The sequence below is a fragment of the Neoarius graeffei genome, chromosome 6, assembly GCF_027579695.1.
Source record: "Neoarius graeffei isolate fNeoGra1 chromosome 6, fNeoGra1.pri, whole genome shotgun sequence".
NCBI classification, from domain to species: Eukaryota; Metazoa; Chordata; class Actinopteri; order Siluriformes; family Ariidae; genus Neoarius; species Neoarius graeffei.
The window spans coordinates 35,083,805-35,104,200 of NC_083574.1; the positions used below are offsets into that span (position 1 = coordinate 35,083,805).

Sequence of the window (20,396 nt, forward strand, 5' to 3'; positions counted from 1 at the left end):
TACAAGATCCAAGAGGTAAAGATTTACATATCTGAGTGCACTGCAATGTGTGGCCATGGTACAAACAGTAACTGAAGGAAAACATAGGGTTGTTCAAGGGTTCATTGTATAATCAGTGGTTCTTAGCTTCAGTAACTGCTCTACTTGGAACCTTTTTCTAAGAAGGAAACGTTTGTTTCAGGAATCTACGTACATAAAAATCATTATGACTTCCCACAGAATAACAACCAAAGAATTCTTAAGGGTTCCAAGAATGTAGTTGTGGACAAAAAGTCTTTCATTCTTCCACTGCTATTAAGCAGAGTGTGGAGTGTTCTGAAACTTTATGAAATAATGACATTTCCATCTTTTTTGTGTCACTCCCAAGACATCTCATCCTGCATATTCCTTATTTATGGCTTGATGCTGGCCAGTTTTTCCCTGAAGCATATAGGACGCAGATCCTAAATCATCATCATCATCATCATTTAAGTAAATGCATCTCTGAACCCTAAGAGCGTCTGTGCCAGTGTGAAAATACTGGAAGAGCCAGCAAAGTGCAGATGGATCACTTGGGCAACATCTTGAGCTGATGCATACAAATCAATTCAGCTAACAGGCATATTCAAGGATGACAAACTGCAAAAGATTTTAAGATTTTTATTAAAGCTGACCCTAAATTGTTGATCAAATGTTGCCTCAGCAGACAACAAACTGCAGTTAAATTCAGTGTTCCGTGACCATTGAAACAAGAGTCATCAGGAGATGGCATATCCCCCTGGCCCTCACATGAAACCCCACTCCAAATTTTCCTAAGTTGAATTGGTCGCCATGGAAATATGGAAAAAAAAAAATCACAGAAATCCCAAAATGTCAAAAGGCACAACTCCTCTAGTCACTTAACATAACTGTCAGGTTTCATGAAAAAATTCCTAGTAGTTTTTGAGTTATGCTCCGGAAACTAAAATGTTTACAGATGGACGGACAGAGTGAATGCTATAGACCCCTTCGCAGTAAACGTCATTCATACGTAAGCGGAAATTGCGCGCGCAGCCTGGACCCAAAAAAGACTCAGAAATGCCTAGTTGTTGTGTTTTCGGATGTCAGAATCATAGCAGTGATGGGGTTAAAATGTTCAGAATTCCAGCAGGATCTCACCCATTCCAAAAAAATCGCCGACGTCTATGACTACAAGCCATCAAACGTGTAGACTGGGATGAAAGCACCATCAAAAATGCACGGGTTTGCAGCGCCCACTCCATCACAGGTAAGATCAGGCTATTTATTAAAGCTTTCTTTTTTATTCTTTCTAGTCTTCGTTTATTGATGTAGCAAAATACTTTGGTAACGTTTGTCTGATTAGCTGGGTCATAGTTACACAATGTAATGAATATTGTTAGCATGTTAACTTAGCTTTGCATGCAGTTTTGTTTGTAGGAGAGGTCTCGCTTGACTCAAGCAGTCCAGATTTTGTGCCATCATTATTTGTGTATGCCGAAAATCACAATTTTAAAGCAAGGATGGAAAGGTAAAATTGTGTGCCCTCACTCTAAATGCCAACTTACGTTGACTGCTCTAACCTAGCTCCCGCCCCGTTCAGTTTCATTTCTGCTCTCTGCCTCTCGCTTTTTACGCAGCTCTGATTTCTCTTCGCTGCACTCTTTACACTATCATTCCTTTCATGCCATTACCTCCTGCAAATTGCTGTTTAGTGTTGGTATTTGCTGTTGTAGCTAAAGCCACATTGCCATCACATCACTGGCATAATTTGATTAAAACAAAATGAATATGAATGTCCCATTGTTAATCAAGTTGTACATGCCCGCACATAACACAATCATATGCGTCTAAAGACTTGTAGGCATGAAGTTTTTCGTGGGTGTACACTGAAGTCTTGTCAATAAGGTACGAGTATATATCTGGCCATTGTATACCAGGGAACTTACTAACATCGTCCGTCCACTCTTTAATTAAATACGGATCCAGTAGGCGATGTCCACTTGTTAGAGTTAACTTATTTATGTAGCATTCTCGATCTTGTAATGACAATTGTTTTGCATAATCTGACAGCTCATAATGCCGGTCTATGAGCAGCGCCATTGTTTCTGGGTCCAGGCTGCGCACGCATCCTGGCAACGGTCGGTTTGTTTACAAACATGCGAAGGGGTCTATATCCCCCCGCATTATATGCTGGGGGGATAAAAAGCCAATGTCATTCTTGGTGTACAAGTTAAGCATAAAGTTTCTAGCCTGGCAAGCCAGACTAAATGTGAATATTTAGTCTGGCCTCGATCCGTAGACATTTCCGAAGCGGGTAGGAGGAACAAACCGCTGTCTTTCAAACTGTCTCTGTGCGTATAGGCCAACGCTCTGACCAATCAGCGCAACGGTGACTGTGACGTAGTCAGAGCGACAGAAAGCAGTGGGGGAGGCCTTGAAATTAAATATTTTTTCAAAATGCGTATTAATTAATAAACAGGTTCTAGATATTAAGAAGTTTGGAGATAATGACCACAAGTTTGGAGTCTGTACCACATACACATTTTTTTCCAAGTGTTTTTCAAGGGTTTGCTTAAACTGTTTTTGAGAGTTTTTATTTAGTGGTGTTTGGTGAAATAATTTCCCTTAAATTTAAAATAACGGGAAAATAAGAAACAATCAAAAAGTAATGTTTCAAAGCTGTTTATTAATTCTTCGTACTGCACAAACTAGCCCCATCCTTTTGGCTACGAGCGGAGCCAGCTGGTAGATCAGACTTTTGCCATAGCCGGTCGGCAAAACAGCGAAAACATCCTTCTTGAAAAGGAATGAGCGGAGAGCCTCTTCCTGCTCATGTTTCAACGAAAACTCCAAGTCTAATTCTTCTAAAACTGATTCCAAAGCGGGGTCAAACGAGCGCTGTTCACTAGCCATAGCCATCTTTCCGGTTGCGCTTTATCCTGTGTCGCGCAGCTTTGTCGTCACTCCTGCAAAAGCCCGCCCAAAGAATCCAAACAAAAACCTTGCGTTGTGATTGGCGGGCACGATTTGATGCCCGGGGTGTTTTTGTTTATATGGTGCGAGGCTAGACCCATTCGCTAGGCAAAAAATATTTTTGGCCGCTAGGCGGTTGGGTCTAGTTTACTAGGCTATAAAGTTTCATAAACCGCCCTTGAAACAGAGAATAGTAAGCCATTTTTTGGTCTTTGTAGATCATTGGTATCCAATCTTACCGCAAACCTGCCGCCACAGAGACCCTTTGCGGACAAAATTTCACACCCGTGTAGATTCTATTGTACAAGTAAAGATGATGCAGACTCCTACTATATTATCTGAAGTAAGTAAAGTTGCTCTAAAAGCCATGTGTCCTGTTCATACAGTGTTCTTCTCTTTGTCTAAACCTATTCACTCACTGAGCAGTGTTCGTCCTGCAATCTTGTGACTGAAGGACAAAGTTCATCTTCATTGAAGGAGAATGCTGACAGATCTGCTGAACTCTCCAACCTTTCACTTGTATATCCTTCTCCATTACTAAACAGCTGCGGGTATATTTGCATGTTGATGCAATTAATGCACTGACTACACCCAAACCCCAGATTAACCTCATTAACCAAAACAGATTTTTCTGGCTTTCTAAGTTCTTCAAAAAAAAAAGTCCAATAATCCAGCTCAAGATGTGCCATCATGTGGTCATGTCCCCAAAAGAAGAGGTGCGCACTCACACAGGGTTCAGTAAATGGGTCACTACAGCGGCATGATGTCTGCTTTCTCTCCATGGTTGATAATGATGTTCAGGCTCAGAGCTGATACTGATGTGATTTCTGTATCACCTCTTTCCTGTCACCGTCCCTCTCCTCTATCTCTCATCCCATCCTTCATGCTTTTACTTAATCTCACAATTTTTTCATACCAGACAGCGTGCATCTTTCTGTGGTTTCTGCTTGCCCGATGCTGAGTCAACCCAGTTCTATGGTGAGATTTGAGGACGGATTAGCCGGTCAGACCCGAACCATGCGTTTGATTGCTTCGCTTGCCACTTTCAGAGGTAATAAAAAGGGACTTATAAATGGAAAGAAATATTCCTTTCTTTCCTAAACACAACTTGGGATGAAGTGTTGACACGCTAAGGTTTTATTTCTCCAAGAACAGCACTTGTACAGCATTCATAGTGGAGGTGAGCGCACAGAGTCAGGAGTTAATATCGAGATTACACACATCAGTATTCAGACCTTAGACTTTAAATTAATTGTGCAAGAGATAGGATGTGCTGTATCAAGTGCTATTTCATAGGCATGCAGCCAACTAAGAAATTTGCTTGCATGATTAACGACTAGGATCCTTTCCACATCTTGGTCATAATAATCGGTTTTAATATACAGGATTAGACTACTATCGAAGGTTTATCTGAATCTTTACCTTCTTTGTATCTGCCTGCACTTAAAGGAAAGTTGTTCTTTAAGGTAGTGGTTTAAGTACACCTGAAAAACTCCCAACAAGAAAACAAGAAAGATTTTTCTAAACAGGGAAAATCTGGCAACCTCACAAGCATAACCTGCATGCAGGTGATTTTATTACACTGAAAGGACTGCATTAGAAATTCAGGTTAAGTACCTCTGAATACAGCAAACTGCATAATTATTGACTTTTTTTTCTGAAAAAGGTCTTGACATAACAACTGTCAATCAAAATACTATCTACAAAACAGTTTTCACAAAATAAACCCCCAATCTAATCACTTGTACATGACATTCTTTCCTTTATGATTTTGCCTGGACATAAAGATAGATGTCTGATCCAGATCAGAATATTTATTCTAATGAAATCCAAATGGCATTCTGTGCGAGTATTTTTGTGCTGCATGACAGCGTGGTTTGTGTGTGTGTGTGTGTGTGTGTGTGTGTGTGTGTGTGTGTGTGTGTGTGTGTGTGTGTGTGTGCGTGTGTGTGTGCGTGTGTGTGTGTGTGCGCACATGTTAGTGTGTGTGTGTCCAGTACAGCCAGGCTGTTATATCATCAAATATAATATCATGGTTATGCTGGAGGTACAGCAACACAATAAAACACAATCAGACCAGAGTACTGTAGCTGCAGGGGACGACACTGAGTTATGACCCAGCAGACACAACATGACCTATAGAGCTGAACAGTGACTGCCCACGTTCACATCCACCAGGGTTCCAGAAATATCTCAACCATTTTTCAATCTAAAGTTTAAAGTGTTGGACCAAACCAACCAGCTACAGATATTTATTTATTTATTTATTTATTTAATTATTATTATTCTTATTTTAAAAAAAGCAATGTTACAATTGAAATCAAACTGGCTTATACCGTAGCTTCTAGGTAGAGACAGACAGACGAACAAATAGATTTACTTTACTTGGTCCATAAAGGAGAACTTTGGGCACCACAGTAACAAGGGAATGAGACAATAAACAAACACCATAAATACACCTAATTACACATTCTACATATTTCCATAACATTTGAATAAGAACCACACACATTTATCCAATTATCCAAATCACCCAATCATGTGGCAGCTGCACAATTCACAAAATCATGCAGACACATTTCAAGAGCTTCAGTTATTGGTCACATGAAACATCAGAACAGGGAAAAATATCATCTCTGTGTTTCTGACTGTGTGTGTTTCTCAGTGTTTTAGAAACCGCTAATCTCCTGAGATTTTCACTCACAACAGTCTCTATAGTTTACACAGAATGGTGTGAGAAAACACACACACACACACACACACACACACACACACACACACACACACACACAATCAAGTGAGTGACACCTCTGCAGGTGGAAATGCCTTGTTAATGAGAGATGTCAAAGGAGAATGGCCAGACGGGTTCGAGCTGACAAGAAGGCTACAGTAATTGAAATAACCACTCTTTACAACCGTGGTGAGCAGAAAAGCATTTCAGAATGCACAATACAACGGGTATTGAGGCAAATGGGCTACAAGAGCAGAAGCCTTTACTGGGTTCCACTCCTGTCAGCTAAGAACAGGAATTTGAATCTACAATGGCTCATGCTAAACCAATCTCTCTGAGAGGTGGGGTACACCCTGGACAAGTCGCCAGGTCATCACAGGGCTGACACAAAGAGACAAACAACCATTCACACTCACGTTCACACCTACGGTCAATTTAGAGCCACCAATTAGCCTAACCTGTATGTCTTTGGACTGTGGGGGAAACCGGAGCACCCGGAGGAAACCCACGCAGACACGGGGAGAACATGCAAACTCCACACAGAAAGGCCCCTGTCAGCCACTAGGCTCGAACCCAGAACCCTCTTGCTGTGAGGTGGCAGTACTAACCACTACCCTACCGTGCCGCCCTGGAAATTTTATAGTTATACATTATTAATAATCATAATTACATTCAAGTAGCATATACATGTATAGTGTAAACAAGGGTGCACACAAAAATGCAATAATAAAACAAGTTTATTACCCCATTTCTTTTTTCATAAAGTCACACTACAGAGAAACAGCTCACTGCTCCATAAATGCTGTTTAATCTCACACTTATCTATTTGACAGACATTCTTAACCAACAATAAGGCAGAGTTTAATTTAAACATTTAGCTTAGTCATAGCTTATGACCTTTCCCAAAGACGCAACAGTATCCTTGGCAGCTGAAATACAGTGAGAACTTCACAGATACTCACAGAATCTCTATTGCCATTACGTACCAGTATACTGAGTAACCTGCAGCCTATAGCTTCACAAAACTGTTTACTTGCCTTTGTAACCATGTGTGCAGATGAGCAATTCATCAAACACTCACAATCTTGAGCATGTGGGATACAGTGGAAGAGAGAAAAACAAAGATACAAAAGCCAAAACATCCTCTCTGTGCACCTTTTAATCTTTATGACATGGACAGTTAGCTTCAGATGGTATTTTGCTTATGCCATGGCTGCTTTGGATTTCATTTAACATTAAAATAACTGCTGGTGCAAAACATACAAACATAACACACTTTATGTTATTGAGTCCCACATTCAACAATGTAAAGTGATCCCTGTAAAGAAACGATCTGATCACTACTTCATGATTTAGTCATGACAAGCGATTTGCGTAGCTACTACATCAACATGGATTAAAGCAAAAAAAAAAATCATCTGACTGAAAAAAAAAAAGCTCCATGTCGTTGGCCCCTACCATGTCAGCGATGTGTCAAATTTTAAACGCCGTGTTGTCCATTATCCCCTCGGCCCCTACTTATAGTACATTTACATAATTTTAACAATGACTAAAGCTAAGGCAAGACTTTACCATTGTCATTACTGGCTATTCATGATGAAGCATCAAGTTTTCAGCACAAAGTGCAAATTTATTTCAACAATACTTTAGTAATGCACAACAGTGGTTAAGAGAAAAGTGCAAGTGCAGTCGAACTTGAACCATGCTTTCAAAAGGGTGGAACAGAAAGAAAAATAAGAAAATCTGTTGAAATAAAGCCAGGAAACAAGAAAAGTAAAGTGAAAGTTCACTTTTTCTGCTTCTTCGCAGTGAAGCCAAAGGCATCTAGTTTGGCAACACCTGATGCCTGTTTTTGTTTCTTTTTCCTTGGCACAGCAGCAGCAGCTTGCCATTATCACCCATTTCATTTAGCCAAGCCCATCTCCACTTATTCTTTACCGTTTTGTCGATGTCTGACACATTTGTGCCTTCATTTAAAAGAAGTGTGTCCATGCTGGCAAAACCGAAAATAATTTGACGCGCTCTAGTGACGGAAATCGAAGGGCCTATGTCAGGTGAAATATGGCCTTATACGCAGTACTCGAGTTGAGGGGGGATGGGGGGGGAGGCATCCCCCTTCTGAAATAAAAATCTCAAATCATCCCCCTTATAAAACGGCCATCCCCCCATCACATCCCTTGGGACATTTTACCAATTAATGTGGAAATTAGCCTACTATTATTTTAACAAATATTACTACCATTTCAACATTAGAGGCTTTGTGCAGTGATAGCCTACATGTAGCCGGATAAAAAAGACGCATATTTATTTATTCGGTTGCACCTCTCATTCACACCTATACGGAGGTTTCAGTCACTGAAAACAGCTACTTTTGCAAACTCTGGGCAGGGTGGAGATTTCTGACAACTCCATCTTCAGACACTCGTGTAAATCGGGAAAACGAAGCAACAGTTGGCGAGAGGGCGCGCACGAATATAATGAGTCATAGGTGTGAATCTTTCACCGAATGCCAATTGTCCCGGTTCTTCATGAAATCGCACGCACACGCACAAATTCATCCGGTTAACTTTCAAATAACTGTTCTTGTGCACTTGCGACACCGGAGCCACTTTCCTGAATTTTGAGCTTTGGAGTATTCGCTTCTTTATCTATTTAATCAATGAATTTGTCACATACATTAAATTACTAATGTAAACCATTAGTAGCCTATTTAAGCAATAGCTGTTTTCTCCACTGTTTTCCGACCTTTTGTGCTTAGTGAATGAGACACTTCATTACACTCCACTGACCGACTTCCAATTCCGGACTTTTTTGAAAATGTAAAATATAGGCCTACGAGATGTTTTTTTGGCACTTAATTCGCGTTGGTCCTTCACTATTCATTTTTGAGACTGACGAGGCACTAAATACTGTGGAATTATTTTCTCCTTACTATGAAGTTTGTCATCTTAAACAAGTGTCGGGAAATCTTGCAGCCCGACTCTGCAGCCTCCAATGTTTAAGCGAACTGCTGAAACCATAATGTTTAAAGATTAAATCGTAAGCTAATCAAACCAAAGAAAATCACAGCCTTTCCAGAACATTGTTTGCCGAAGCCTGTTTAACCTACAAAAGGCTTAATAGCATAGATCTTGCTGCGGCTTCAACAGGGCTGTTTAGATTTTTCACCTGATCGCCTTTCAATAGGCAAATATTATTATTACTACTACTACAATAGGCCTAGTATTAGTAGTAGGCAAGTAGTTGCCTAGTAGTAGGACAGCCAGATTGTTTCATCAGTGGAGCCGCCGTTAAAAGGAAACTGATAAGGAGCGCCGCGGCTCGCCTCAGGGTGAATCGCGTCCCGAGGCGCGGGGCTGGCCCGCCTTGGCAGCACTGGTTCGTTGGGGAGAGGGCAGAGGTCGTTGGCTGCCAAGTTTAGAGAGGCTGGGACCTCCCCTGGCCGAGTTACGAGCGTGCAAAGTCGGGCTGGAGCCACCGATAGAAACGAAACTCAAGCCGAGCACTGCGGCTTGCTGCCTACGCCGAGCCTCCCCGGGACTAGACAGTAGCAGAGGCTGTATTTATTTATTTAGGCCTATCTAGCGCAACAACTTATTCCTTTACATATACTCAAACATAGCACAAGAAAGGGTTCAACAACAGGCAATCACAGCAGCTTGGTGAAGTTCTAAATCACATCGGTGTCAGACCTATGGGCCTACCCCCCACCCTTTTTTTTCCTCGGATCTGCATCACTCTCATTATTGACCTTTAGCGCTCCCAGTTGACGGAAATCCATCGTAGCGACGGAAAACTTTAATCCATGCATCAAACATACAATCACACTGTCTGCTGTACACAGCTTTATTCAAAATCTACCAGATTTTCTGACTTTGATTGGCTTGCCCTTTGACCCCACAGAACTCCTGTAATGATTGAATGCATAGAATGAATTTAAAAGAAAAATAATTAGGAGGTGAAACACTAGCACCATGGTGTACTGATCACGCCCTGACGTTAAAACAGACCACTCAAAAGTCAAAATATAAATGGTTTGAAACTCAACTGGTAATCTACTAAATTGCATGGAAGGAGAGCTTTCTTAACTATAGAAAGGCTCTTATTGCTTCTAGATCAGCATATGGTCACCACTCTAATAGAAGACAATGAAACAGGTACTAGATTCATATTTAAATAGGTTAACTAGCTACCACAAAAGCACAAATACCAATAGTAATAGTAGTTTTTTGTCTCCTTTTCAGTCTTAAACCTTTTTTTTTTATATATAAAATTTTATTTTGTAAATATAAAAAAAAATGTTTTCGGCAGCTTTCTAAGCTGTAAAAAAAAAGTATGTTTGTAGACATTAAAGTATCATCAAATAGTTTTTGTGGCGGTGGCACGGTGGTGTAGTGGTTAGCGCTGTCGCCTCACAGCAAGAAAGTCCTGGGTTCGAGCCCCGGGGCTGGCGAGGGCCTTTCTGTGTGGAGTTTGCATGTTCTCCCCGTGTCCGCGTGGGTTTCCTCCGGGTGCTCCGGTTTCCCTCACAGTCCAAAGACATGCAGGTTAGGTTAACTGGTGACTCTAAATTGACCGTAGGTGTGAATGTGAGTGTGAATGGTTGTCTGTGTCTATGTGTCAGCTCTGTGATGACCTGGCGACTTGTCCAGGGTGTACCCCGCCTTTCGCCCATAGTCAGCTGGGATAGGCTCCAGCTTGCCTGTGACCCTGTAGAAGGATAAAGCGGCTAGAGATAATGAGATGAGATGAGTTTTTGTGGCTACTGCCTCACATAGAGGCTGTAGCCACTATGTCATCGTGTTGTAAGAATGTAAGAATGAGCGTAACAATCGCACACTGCACATACACGTGTTCTGATTAAAATGGCCGGTGAGTGTATACAATTTGGTTCACCATTTGAAATAAACGGACTAAACGAAAGAAATTGCTTTCAGACATGTTTATGCTTATTACAGAGGGAAAGTGTGTTCCTATTTTAAAATGTACTCCAGGTTGTCCCCCTTTCCTCGCCTTCTTCAGCCAGTGGTCCCACGTTTGATGTAGATGTGACACACTTCCGAGTTGTTATGGGAAGTTGTCGAAAAGAGACCACTGAGCTCTAGCGCCAGGCCATTTCCAGGAAATAAGAGTTTCGGTCATGGCGACAGCCTGTGTATGTCAGCCTCGGTTCGGAGGTTTCAGTTTCAAAAACTGTAAGAGGTAAGAGTAGAATAATATAAAAGTACAGATACTTGGTATATTTTACTTCTGTGATTTTTAAATTGCTCATTTTTGTGGCTACTGCCTCATAGAGTAAATATATATGCTATATTTACTGCATGGGCATGCTATCAGAAAATAATTTTATTTATAAGCAGTAGCCACATGTACCCATAGGGTACCTTTTTTTTAAAAAATGCATAAATCAGCTGTCCATCTCTAGCGATGATGACTGCTTCATTAGGATGTGCAGAAACGCAGATGGGCCGCGAGGCCCGCACCAGACTTATTCTCTTTTCCTAACAAAGCACCTTGCACAGTAAGGTAAGGCAAATGATGTCGTGACCCCATCGTGGTGTCTCTCTGAACCTCCAGACCTGATGCCAAGTGATGCACAAAAGTGACAACTGACTTGCTGAGTGATGCCTTCCATTGGCCATTTGAGTGGCTCTTCCGCATGCCATCAGGTGATGTGCCATTGACCCTGTTGGGTTCATCTGCCACATCGCACCGAAAAGTGCCCACTACCAGCACCTTATTGGTGATGTACTATTTAACCCATAGCTGGAACCCAGGCAGGTGCTACCATTCTGGGTCAGAGCGGACCTGGGAGCAATGGTGATTAAGGGATAACTCCACTTTCCCCAATACTCAAGTCCTCCTGGACCTGAGACTCACTACCGGTTGCAGTTTAAAGTCATACCCAGGACATTTATGGCATGCTACATAGCCAGGACATTTATGCCATGATACATATCATAGAAATGCCTTTGAGAATCGAGATATTTCCACTGTATCACCCACCTCAAAGTCAGACAATTTGATAACTAATTGTTTAGAGGTCAATATAACCAGTAGAGTGATTAAAATCCTTTACCCAATCCAACAGACTGAATTAATTTTACAGATTTCCTTCTCAAAATCACCAACTTGGGTACTTGACCTGATACTGTTACATTTTCTTAAACAAATATTACCAGAAATAATCATCTGATAAAAAATAATAAACACTTCCCTTGGCATTGGCTACATACCAACATCTTTTACACTAACAGTAATAAAACCTCTGGTTTAAAAAAAAGGCCTTGCCAGTAGTCAAACTACAGGCCGGCATCATGGAAAAGGTTGGACATCAGCAACTAAGTTCATACTTGTACAGGAATCATCCATTCATTGCACGGTGGTGTAGTGGTTAGCACTTTCGCCTCACACTAATAAGGTTCTGGGTTTTAGCCCAGTGGCTGATGGAGGCCTTTCTGTGTGGAGTTTGCATGTTCCCCCCGTGTCTGCGTGGGTTTCCTCCGGGTGCTCTGGCTTCCCCCACAGTTTAAACACATGTGGTTAGGTTAACATGGGGGTGGCCTTGGGCTGAAATGCCCTTGAGCAAGGCACCTAACCCCCAACTGCTCCCTGGGTGCTGTTGCATAGCTGCCCACTGCTCTGGGTATGTGTGTGTGTGTGTGTGTGTGTGTGTGTGTGTGTGTGTGTGCTCATTATTCATACGTGTGTGCATGTTTGTTTTCACTGCTTCAGATGGGTTAAATGCAGAGAGGAATTTCACTGTGCTTAAGTGTACATGTGATGAATAAAGTTCTTCTTTATCTTCTATTGCTTATCCATCAGGGTCAAGGGGGAAGCTGGAGCCAATCCCAGCTGACTTTGGGCAAGAGGCAGGGTACATCCTGGGCAGGTCTCCCATCTATCTCAGGGCTAACACAGAGATGAACAACCATTCACACCTACGGGCAATTTAGAGTAGACAGCTGACCTAATCTTCATGTCTTTGAATTGTTGTGAGGAAACTACAGCACCCAGAGGAAACCCACACAGGTAGTGAGAGAACATGCAAACTCCACACAGAAAGGACCTAGCCAGCTGCAAGGTTCAAACCCAGAATCTTTTTGCTGTGAGGCAACAGTGCTAACCTCTGCACCACCCATACAGGAGTCACATTCATGAAATCTTTCAATCATGGTTTAGGCCTCATCCCAGTACTGAAACAGTGCTGGTTAAAGTAGCAAATTACCTATTACTTGTCTCTGATCAGGGTTGTGTCTTCTTTCTTATTTTGCTCAATCTCAGTGTAGCATTTGATACCATAGATCATATTCTTTGAGACAGATGAGAAAATTTTCTGACTGTAAAAGAAACAGCTCTTTTCTGGTTTAGTGCCTGTCTGATCATTAGCAGTGTAAATGTTAATGATTTCTCTATGCATACAAATGTCAAGTTTAATGTTAAAAAAGCTCCATTCTCTGTTCTGTTTCATTTATGTACGTTAATATTGTTTATCTCTAATTAGGATCCTCTAATTAAAGGTACAGAAGATGGAAGCTTGAGAGTGCCACCCCAGTGATTATACCTTAAAACACAGTTTAGTATTTTTTCTTCCAAGTATACAAAACCGTACTAATTAACACACAATTGATCTAAAAACAAACAAACAAAAAGAAAACCCTAGATGTTTTAGTACCCATTTTTATCAGGTTTCTCTTTCCTGTTTCTCTCATCAGTTAGTGAAGGCATTTTCCCCCCCAAATACAGAGGATGTTGATGGGAGCATGACTAAGGAAAGGTGGAAGGGAGGGGGAGACTCGCACAGACAGGGAGACAGTTTTGCATGGTTTGCTATTTTTATAGAGGACAGTGGGACAGGAATAAACTTCAGCACTATTAATAGCGCAAACAGCAGAGTATTACTACAGGTCTTTACCTCCCCTACTGCCTTTTTAATGCAGCTCTACAGGCAGGAGAACTCACACACGGTCAGCACACTGGCTTGTGTGTGTGTGTGTGTGTGTGTGTCTGTGAGTGAGAGAGGGAGAGAGACTATGCGCATATATGTTACTGTTTTATATATATATATATATATATATATATATATATATATATATATATATATATATATATATATATATATATATACAGCCCTGTGATGACCTGGCGACTTGTCCAGGGTGTACCCCGCCTTTCGCCCATAGTCAGCTGGGATAGGCTCCAGCTTGCCTGCGACCCTGTAGAAGGATAAAGCGGCTAGAGATAATGAGATGAGATATATATACATATACATATACACACACACACACACACTTTTCGTACTCTGCTAATTTCAGTTACGTTCAGTAGGAGCTTGGTACCCTACGGTGTCTTAAAACACACACGCACAAAGGTGACACAAGGACATTATGCTAATCTCACTCATTTTAAGCTAAACACTCAGAATTCATCACACACAGACTCAAAGCACAAAATCAATGATTGGCTACTCAAACTAAAACACCTTGCATAAAAAGTGATTAATTAAGGAGTGTGTGTGTGTGTGTGTGTGTGTGTGTGTGTGTGTGTGTGTGTGTGTGTGTGTGTGTGTGGCAGGGAGAGAGAGAGAAAGAGAGAGAGAGGCAACCTGCCTCATTAACAAAAAAGTTATTTTATACTCATACACTGTAATCAGAATTAAACAGATTCTTTAAACATTCACATCCCAAACCCACTGTTTACCCAAAGTCATTTAATTTAATCTGACTTATAAGTGTGTATTGTATGTGTGTGTTGCAAATCCTCTTGGCACTAAGGATTAAAAGATTCTGTAATTGCAGCTTAAAGGAGATACGCAGAGCCATGGCCTCACTTTTTGTTTATAAATGCCTTGAGACCTCAATAATAGCACAGGAATAGTTTTAAGTGTGAACAATAAATCTAATATCGGAATTTTTATGATTAAAATGATTCATATAGGTAGCAGTCTGAGTGAATGACCTTGACATCTGTGACGTCACTGCAGGACGGCTATCCGTCTCATCGCCATTTCCGCGATACTAAAACACAGAGCTAACTGCAACTTCGAGCCTCCATTTTGAGTTAATTTATCGCCATGCCACGTAGATGTGTTGCTGGTGGGTGCGGCAACATGACAGAAGGTGGATTTATGTTGCATCCATGGCCCAAGAATGTACAAATTGCAAAGATTTGGACATGTTTTGCGAGAAATTCATGGGCACATTTTACTCATGACTCGTACGAGACCTCTGATCTGCTGAGGAGCGTTGGCTATAAGCCCGTATTGAAAGAGGGTGCAGTACCACCAATTAAAGGAAAAGAAAACTACAAGAAAAGGAAAGCAAGCTCAGTTGCACCAGTTCTCCCAGAGTGTGAGCCAAGCAGTAATGGCGGAGTACTCAGCATGGAGAAAATGGAGAATGAGTGGACCAGTCATCAGATTTCTCCGCTGGATATGCTTTTTTTTTTCCCTTGCTGGATATGTTTGCCTCAGCAGCAATATCTCGCCCTTATGTGGAAGAAGCAAATGAACGAAGAACTGAAAGTCAGATTGTTTCAAAACAATCAGCTACAAGGTCAGCCTTCAAGAAACGAGAACACAGACGGGTAAGATGCGACTCTCATTTGGTTACATCACAACAACACTCGTTGTTTACCTGCATTTAGATTAATACATGTACATGTATTGTGTGTTTAAGTTACTGGTATAAGATTATTTAATTTGCTTCAGAATGTGATTGTCTCAATTCATCTGATTATTTAATTAGCCTTTTATCAGTGAAAATGCATGCATGTTGCATAAGTTATAATGCCTATCCTGTTTTAATGAGAGTCACATGAGACTGTCAGTTCAATTCCATCCAATTCTCTAGACGGCTTTGTTCTCTGGCTTTATTTTGTAAGATGGGGGCCTCCGTGGCCAATGTGTGACTATCGGATTCACTTTCCGATGGTTCGAACTGATACAGTTCTACGTGTATAGCAGTAGCATGTACACACACTCCAATTTCAGGACTATCGCAGTCAGATGTATTACTATCTGAGGAATCTGAACAATCTCCAATAAATCTGAACAAAGAGACCATTGCAACCACTCTCGCCTGCCAAGTCTGGCTTTGGTCTATAGCTGTCAAAGGCCTCGGCCTTAAAACCGGTTACCACTGTGACGTCACGCACTCAGGGCTGGCTGGCTCAGCTCGAATGCCAACTTTGTGGTCGATTTTAACTCTCAAAAATATATATTTTTTTTATTCCCATTTATGCAGCATACAAGAGTCAAGGATGGAGATACTATCCACTCAGAAATGTATTTAAAAATAAAGGTTCTGTGTATCTCCTTTAAAGTCAGACCCTGTGTTAAGATAAAGTATCTGCTATCAAGATAACACACATGTACACAAATAAGAACATGTGCACACAGCAGTGTAGCTTTCGCATAAAAGTTGCTGAAAACTGTGGAATATCCATAAGAGAGACACTGAAAGACAGACAGAGTGAGGGAAGCATGTGGGTTTGTATGTCAGCTGTCATTTCGCATATTAATGAATTCATTATATTAACAGCACACACACACCAAATGAAGGAAGTGCAAGAAAGGGAGTTACTCCAGCCAAACTCCTAAAATGAGACTAAATATAGGACAGACCCTATTTGGGTGATTCATAGAAGTATGAGTCATCCAGTGAAGCGTGGGAGGAAGAGGAGAGAATCAGAGAGACAGAGAGAGAGAGAAAGAGAGAGAGAGAGAGAGGGGAAGGAGTTCCCTGCAGTACAGAATTGGCATGCTTGGCATGTACAGGACCTTCCAGTAATGTATATACTTATTGATTCCACACCATACAGGCCTTTCTCTCTCTGTATCTCTCTCTCTCAACTGTCACACACTTCAGCCACTGCCACTGACAGATTGTGTGTGTGTGTGTGTGTGTGAGAGAGAGAGAGAGAGAGAGAGAGAGAGAGAGAGAGGGAAATGTGTGCGTATTTGTTTGTGAGCTGTAGTGTAACATATTGGGGAATTCATTATACTAGCAGCACACACACACACACACACACATAAGCATGCAGGGCGACTTGTTTGGCTAAGTTAATTGTAGACAGGATGGTCTTCTGTGCTTCACTGAGGCAAAACATATTGCCTTCACTGCCAAAAAGCTTTCTTCTGTTATCACACACACACACACACACACACACACACACACACACACACACACACACACACACACACACACACACGCACACAAGGAGTGCTAAAACAGAGACACACTAGATTAATGCATAATAGAAAAAATAATTCTGTGTTGACTGAAGTACTTAAAACAGTACACACACACACACACACACACACACACACACACACACACACACACACACACACACACACACACACACACACCAAATCAGGTGTGTCAGCACACAGTCTGAACTCTCTTCTGAATCAGTGCTGAATGAATCAGAACACACACACGTACTGGATTCTTGGAGCTGTCCACACACTAGTGCTAAACTTGAGTGCTGATACACACACACACACACACACACACACACACACACACACACACACACACACACACACGCATACAGGACAGAGACAGGACTGATACTCCACTACATTAGGTACAGGAGTGATGTGTAATTTGATGGTGCAGGCTGGGGGATTAATCACATTTACATGTATTTATTTATTTGACAGACACATTTTCAGGCGTTTTCACATCACTCGACCTGAATACTCGAGGCCGCACTCAAAACTGATTCTGGGCTCATAATCTGAGGCTTGATTTCACATACAAATCATTTTACTGAACCATGGATTGATGGCTCTGTTCCAGATGATAACTTTGTGTTTACATAGTAAGCAGTAGATTCACACTTTTTTCACCCCCCTTTGGTGTCAGCACTCAAACGGGGAACAACAGCACTGTTTGGATGCATGGCATGGTACTGTATGAATCCCTGTGTCAGGGTGTGGCTCATGTTATAAAACCAGCAACTTAAAAAAAGTTTTTCATTGAAGATTCATTTCATGACTCAATTAATTCATGATTCAGCTTGACAATGCTGTATCAGATATTGGCACCTACATTATTTGTGGTGTGTGCGTGTTTCTAAAAGGAATAATAAGAACTATTACAATTAAAAAGCTGTTCAGATTGGTGGTTGCTATGTTACACACTTTATTCCCCGCTCAAGCTAATCAAGCAATGTTCTTTTAGCGGCTCGGATCTGGATGCCATAATCCCACTACGGGACATCACACACACGTAGTGTTTACTGGAGTGTGTGTGTGTGCGCGCGTGTGTCTTTGCTTCATTACTTACCTAGTCGAGGGTCATACTGTCTCATCTGCACCTCCTCCACACACTCTGCAGGAAACCAGCCGGTCCTCCCTTTAACTGTGCCCTCCCAAAAGCCCCCTTCTCCTATACTGAGCACTGAGAGAGAGAGAGAGAGAGAGAGAGAGAGAGAGAGAGAGAGTCATAAGTAAATGGGACAATTTATGAAGAAACACTTCATGTACAACTCTTAAATGATACCACTTTTTCAGCAGCTTAAAATTGAGTGATAAAATCTTATGGGCAAAATACCCTAGCAATGACAAACACACAATGACACACACACACACACACACACACACACACACACACACACACACACACACACACACACACACACACACAAAATCTCCTGAGTCAAGCTCTGTCCTTCGGCTTTGTAGTTGCTAGGATACCACAGTTTCAAAGTATGAGATTGTAAATGGTGTATATGCTTGTGTGTGTGTGTGTGTGTGTGTGTGTGTGTGTGTGTGTGTGTGTGTGTGTGTGTGTTTACATGCCTGTCTGTATGCATCTAATATGTTGATCATAACTAAGGACAAACCAGTAATTTACTTAGCACTCCATTAGATTCATAAATAAAGAAGCCCCAATTACCATACCATCTCTCTCTCTCTCTCTCTCTCTCTCTCACACACACACACACACACACACACACACACACACACACACACACACACACACACACACACGTCTCAATCACAGCTGTGTCCTTTTCTTTATTTGCACAAAGCAGCATAAGAGCACTGTAAGAAACAGTATACTACTGTGATTTCCTCTCCTGTATCTGAGAGAGAGAGAGAGAGAGAGAGAGAGAGAGAGAGAGTGTGTGTATGCATGCGTGTGTGTAGGGCCAGGCAATCTTTTGGAGTGATGTGAAGAACAGTCTTTATTGATTATCTATAAGGTGAGTTATACAGTATTACACCATTTTCCTTCCACTATGGATAACACTGCCATAATCCACGTGGCAACACACACACACACACACACACACACACACACACACACACACACACACACACACTTGTTGGGCACACACATTTTTATCATATGAATTACCTCATTGACTCATTTATTTACTTATTTTTCACACATTCACTCACTCACACAATCAGCTACTCAGTCAGTTACTCATCAGTCATGTTCTGAGTTCCTTGGTCTCTCAGTCACTCATTCACTCTCTCATTACTCAGATACTCAGTCAGTTAGACAATTACTCAGTTTCTCAGTCAGTTACTCAGTCAGTTACTCAGTCAGTTACTCAGTCAGTTACTCAGTCAGTCAGTCAGTCAGTCAGTTATTCATTCAGTCCCACTTGTTCATTCATTCATTCATTCATTCATTCATTCATTCATCCATCATCATCATCATTAGTGATCGGGCTATAGAGGCATTGCCTGTTGTCACCCGTTATAGACTTGGGCTATTCGCTTACTTTTACTATCGCATGCACATGGGTGAGTGTTTCATAAGGGGAGACTGTACATGTCTCTCATCCAGGACTTATCTAATGCATTCTTAAATTGGTTCAGTGTAGGGGCATTGACTACTTCATCAGGTAGTCCATTCCAGTCATTGATGACTCTTATACTAAAACTGTCCTGCCTGCATTTCTTCAGGGCTTCATTAATTAATTAATTCATTCATTAATTCATTCAGCCATTCAAGTCATTCATTCATTCATTCATTCATTCAGTCAGTCAGTCAGTCAGTCAGTCAGTCAGTCACACACTATCTTGCTCACTCACATTTAGCAGCCTGGATATTCTCCACAAGAGGGGACTATTACTTTACTATTACTTCACTATTACTTCACTATTACTTTGACAAATTTTGAATGCATCCCCACTGAAAGGGAGAAGTGGCCTGAAGCTGCACTAGTAGAATTTCACAAATACATGTTTGGTCTTTTCATGGATATACAAAACACCCTACAGGAATCCAGGCCAGATAGAATCTAAGTCTGTTGTTGTTAAAGTACACCATCACATCTTATTTTGAATTGAAACTGAGAATGTCAGTATTGACATGAATAAAAACACATTTCAGATATTGAAAAGTAACATGGTCAAGGTACCTCAGTGATAAAATTGTTAGCTGTTTACAGTGATGCCATGAGAGCCACACATGTCCATCTATGCCCAACTGCCACAGCAAACTTATTCCCTCGCCCCAACTTCATGTATTTCACCCCTACATGACTAATTTCTCATTTTCACCCAAATGCAACCAATTATGGTGCAGATTGTAATCAGGGGATCAGGAGATAATTTGGGCTGCAGGATATGAATCTGATTATCACATTTAATCCTACTGTTAACTTACTACATCTGTGTGTTTGCTATTAGCTTTGCGCATATCTCTCTCTCTCTCTCTCTCTCTCAATCTCTCTCTCTTTC

General features: G+C 41.3%; 1 protein-coding gene across 1 annotated transcript in view; it reads right to left on the reverse strand.

The window, feature by feature from the left end:
• Positions 1 to 20,396, reverse strand: part of shank3a (SH3 and multiple ankyrin repeat domains 3a) — a 520,369-nt gene that overhangs the window by 61,375 nt on the left and 438,598 nt on the right. The window contains exon 12 of the mRNA XM_060923596.1: positions 17,980 to 18,093. Within this exon, the coding sequence (XP_060779579.1) occupies positions 17,980 to 18,093 (114 nt within the window). The remainder of the gene's footprint in view (positions 1 to 17,979; positions 18,094 to 20,396) is intronic.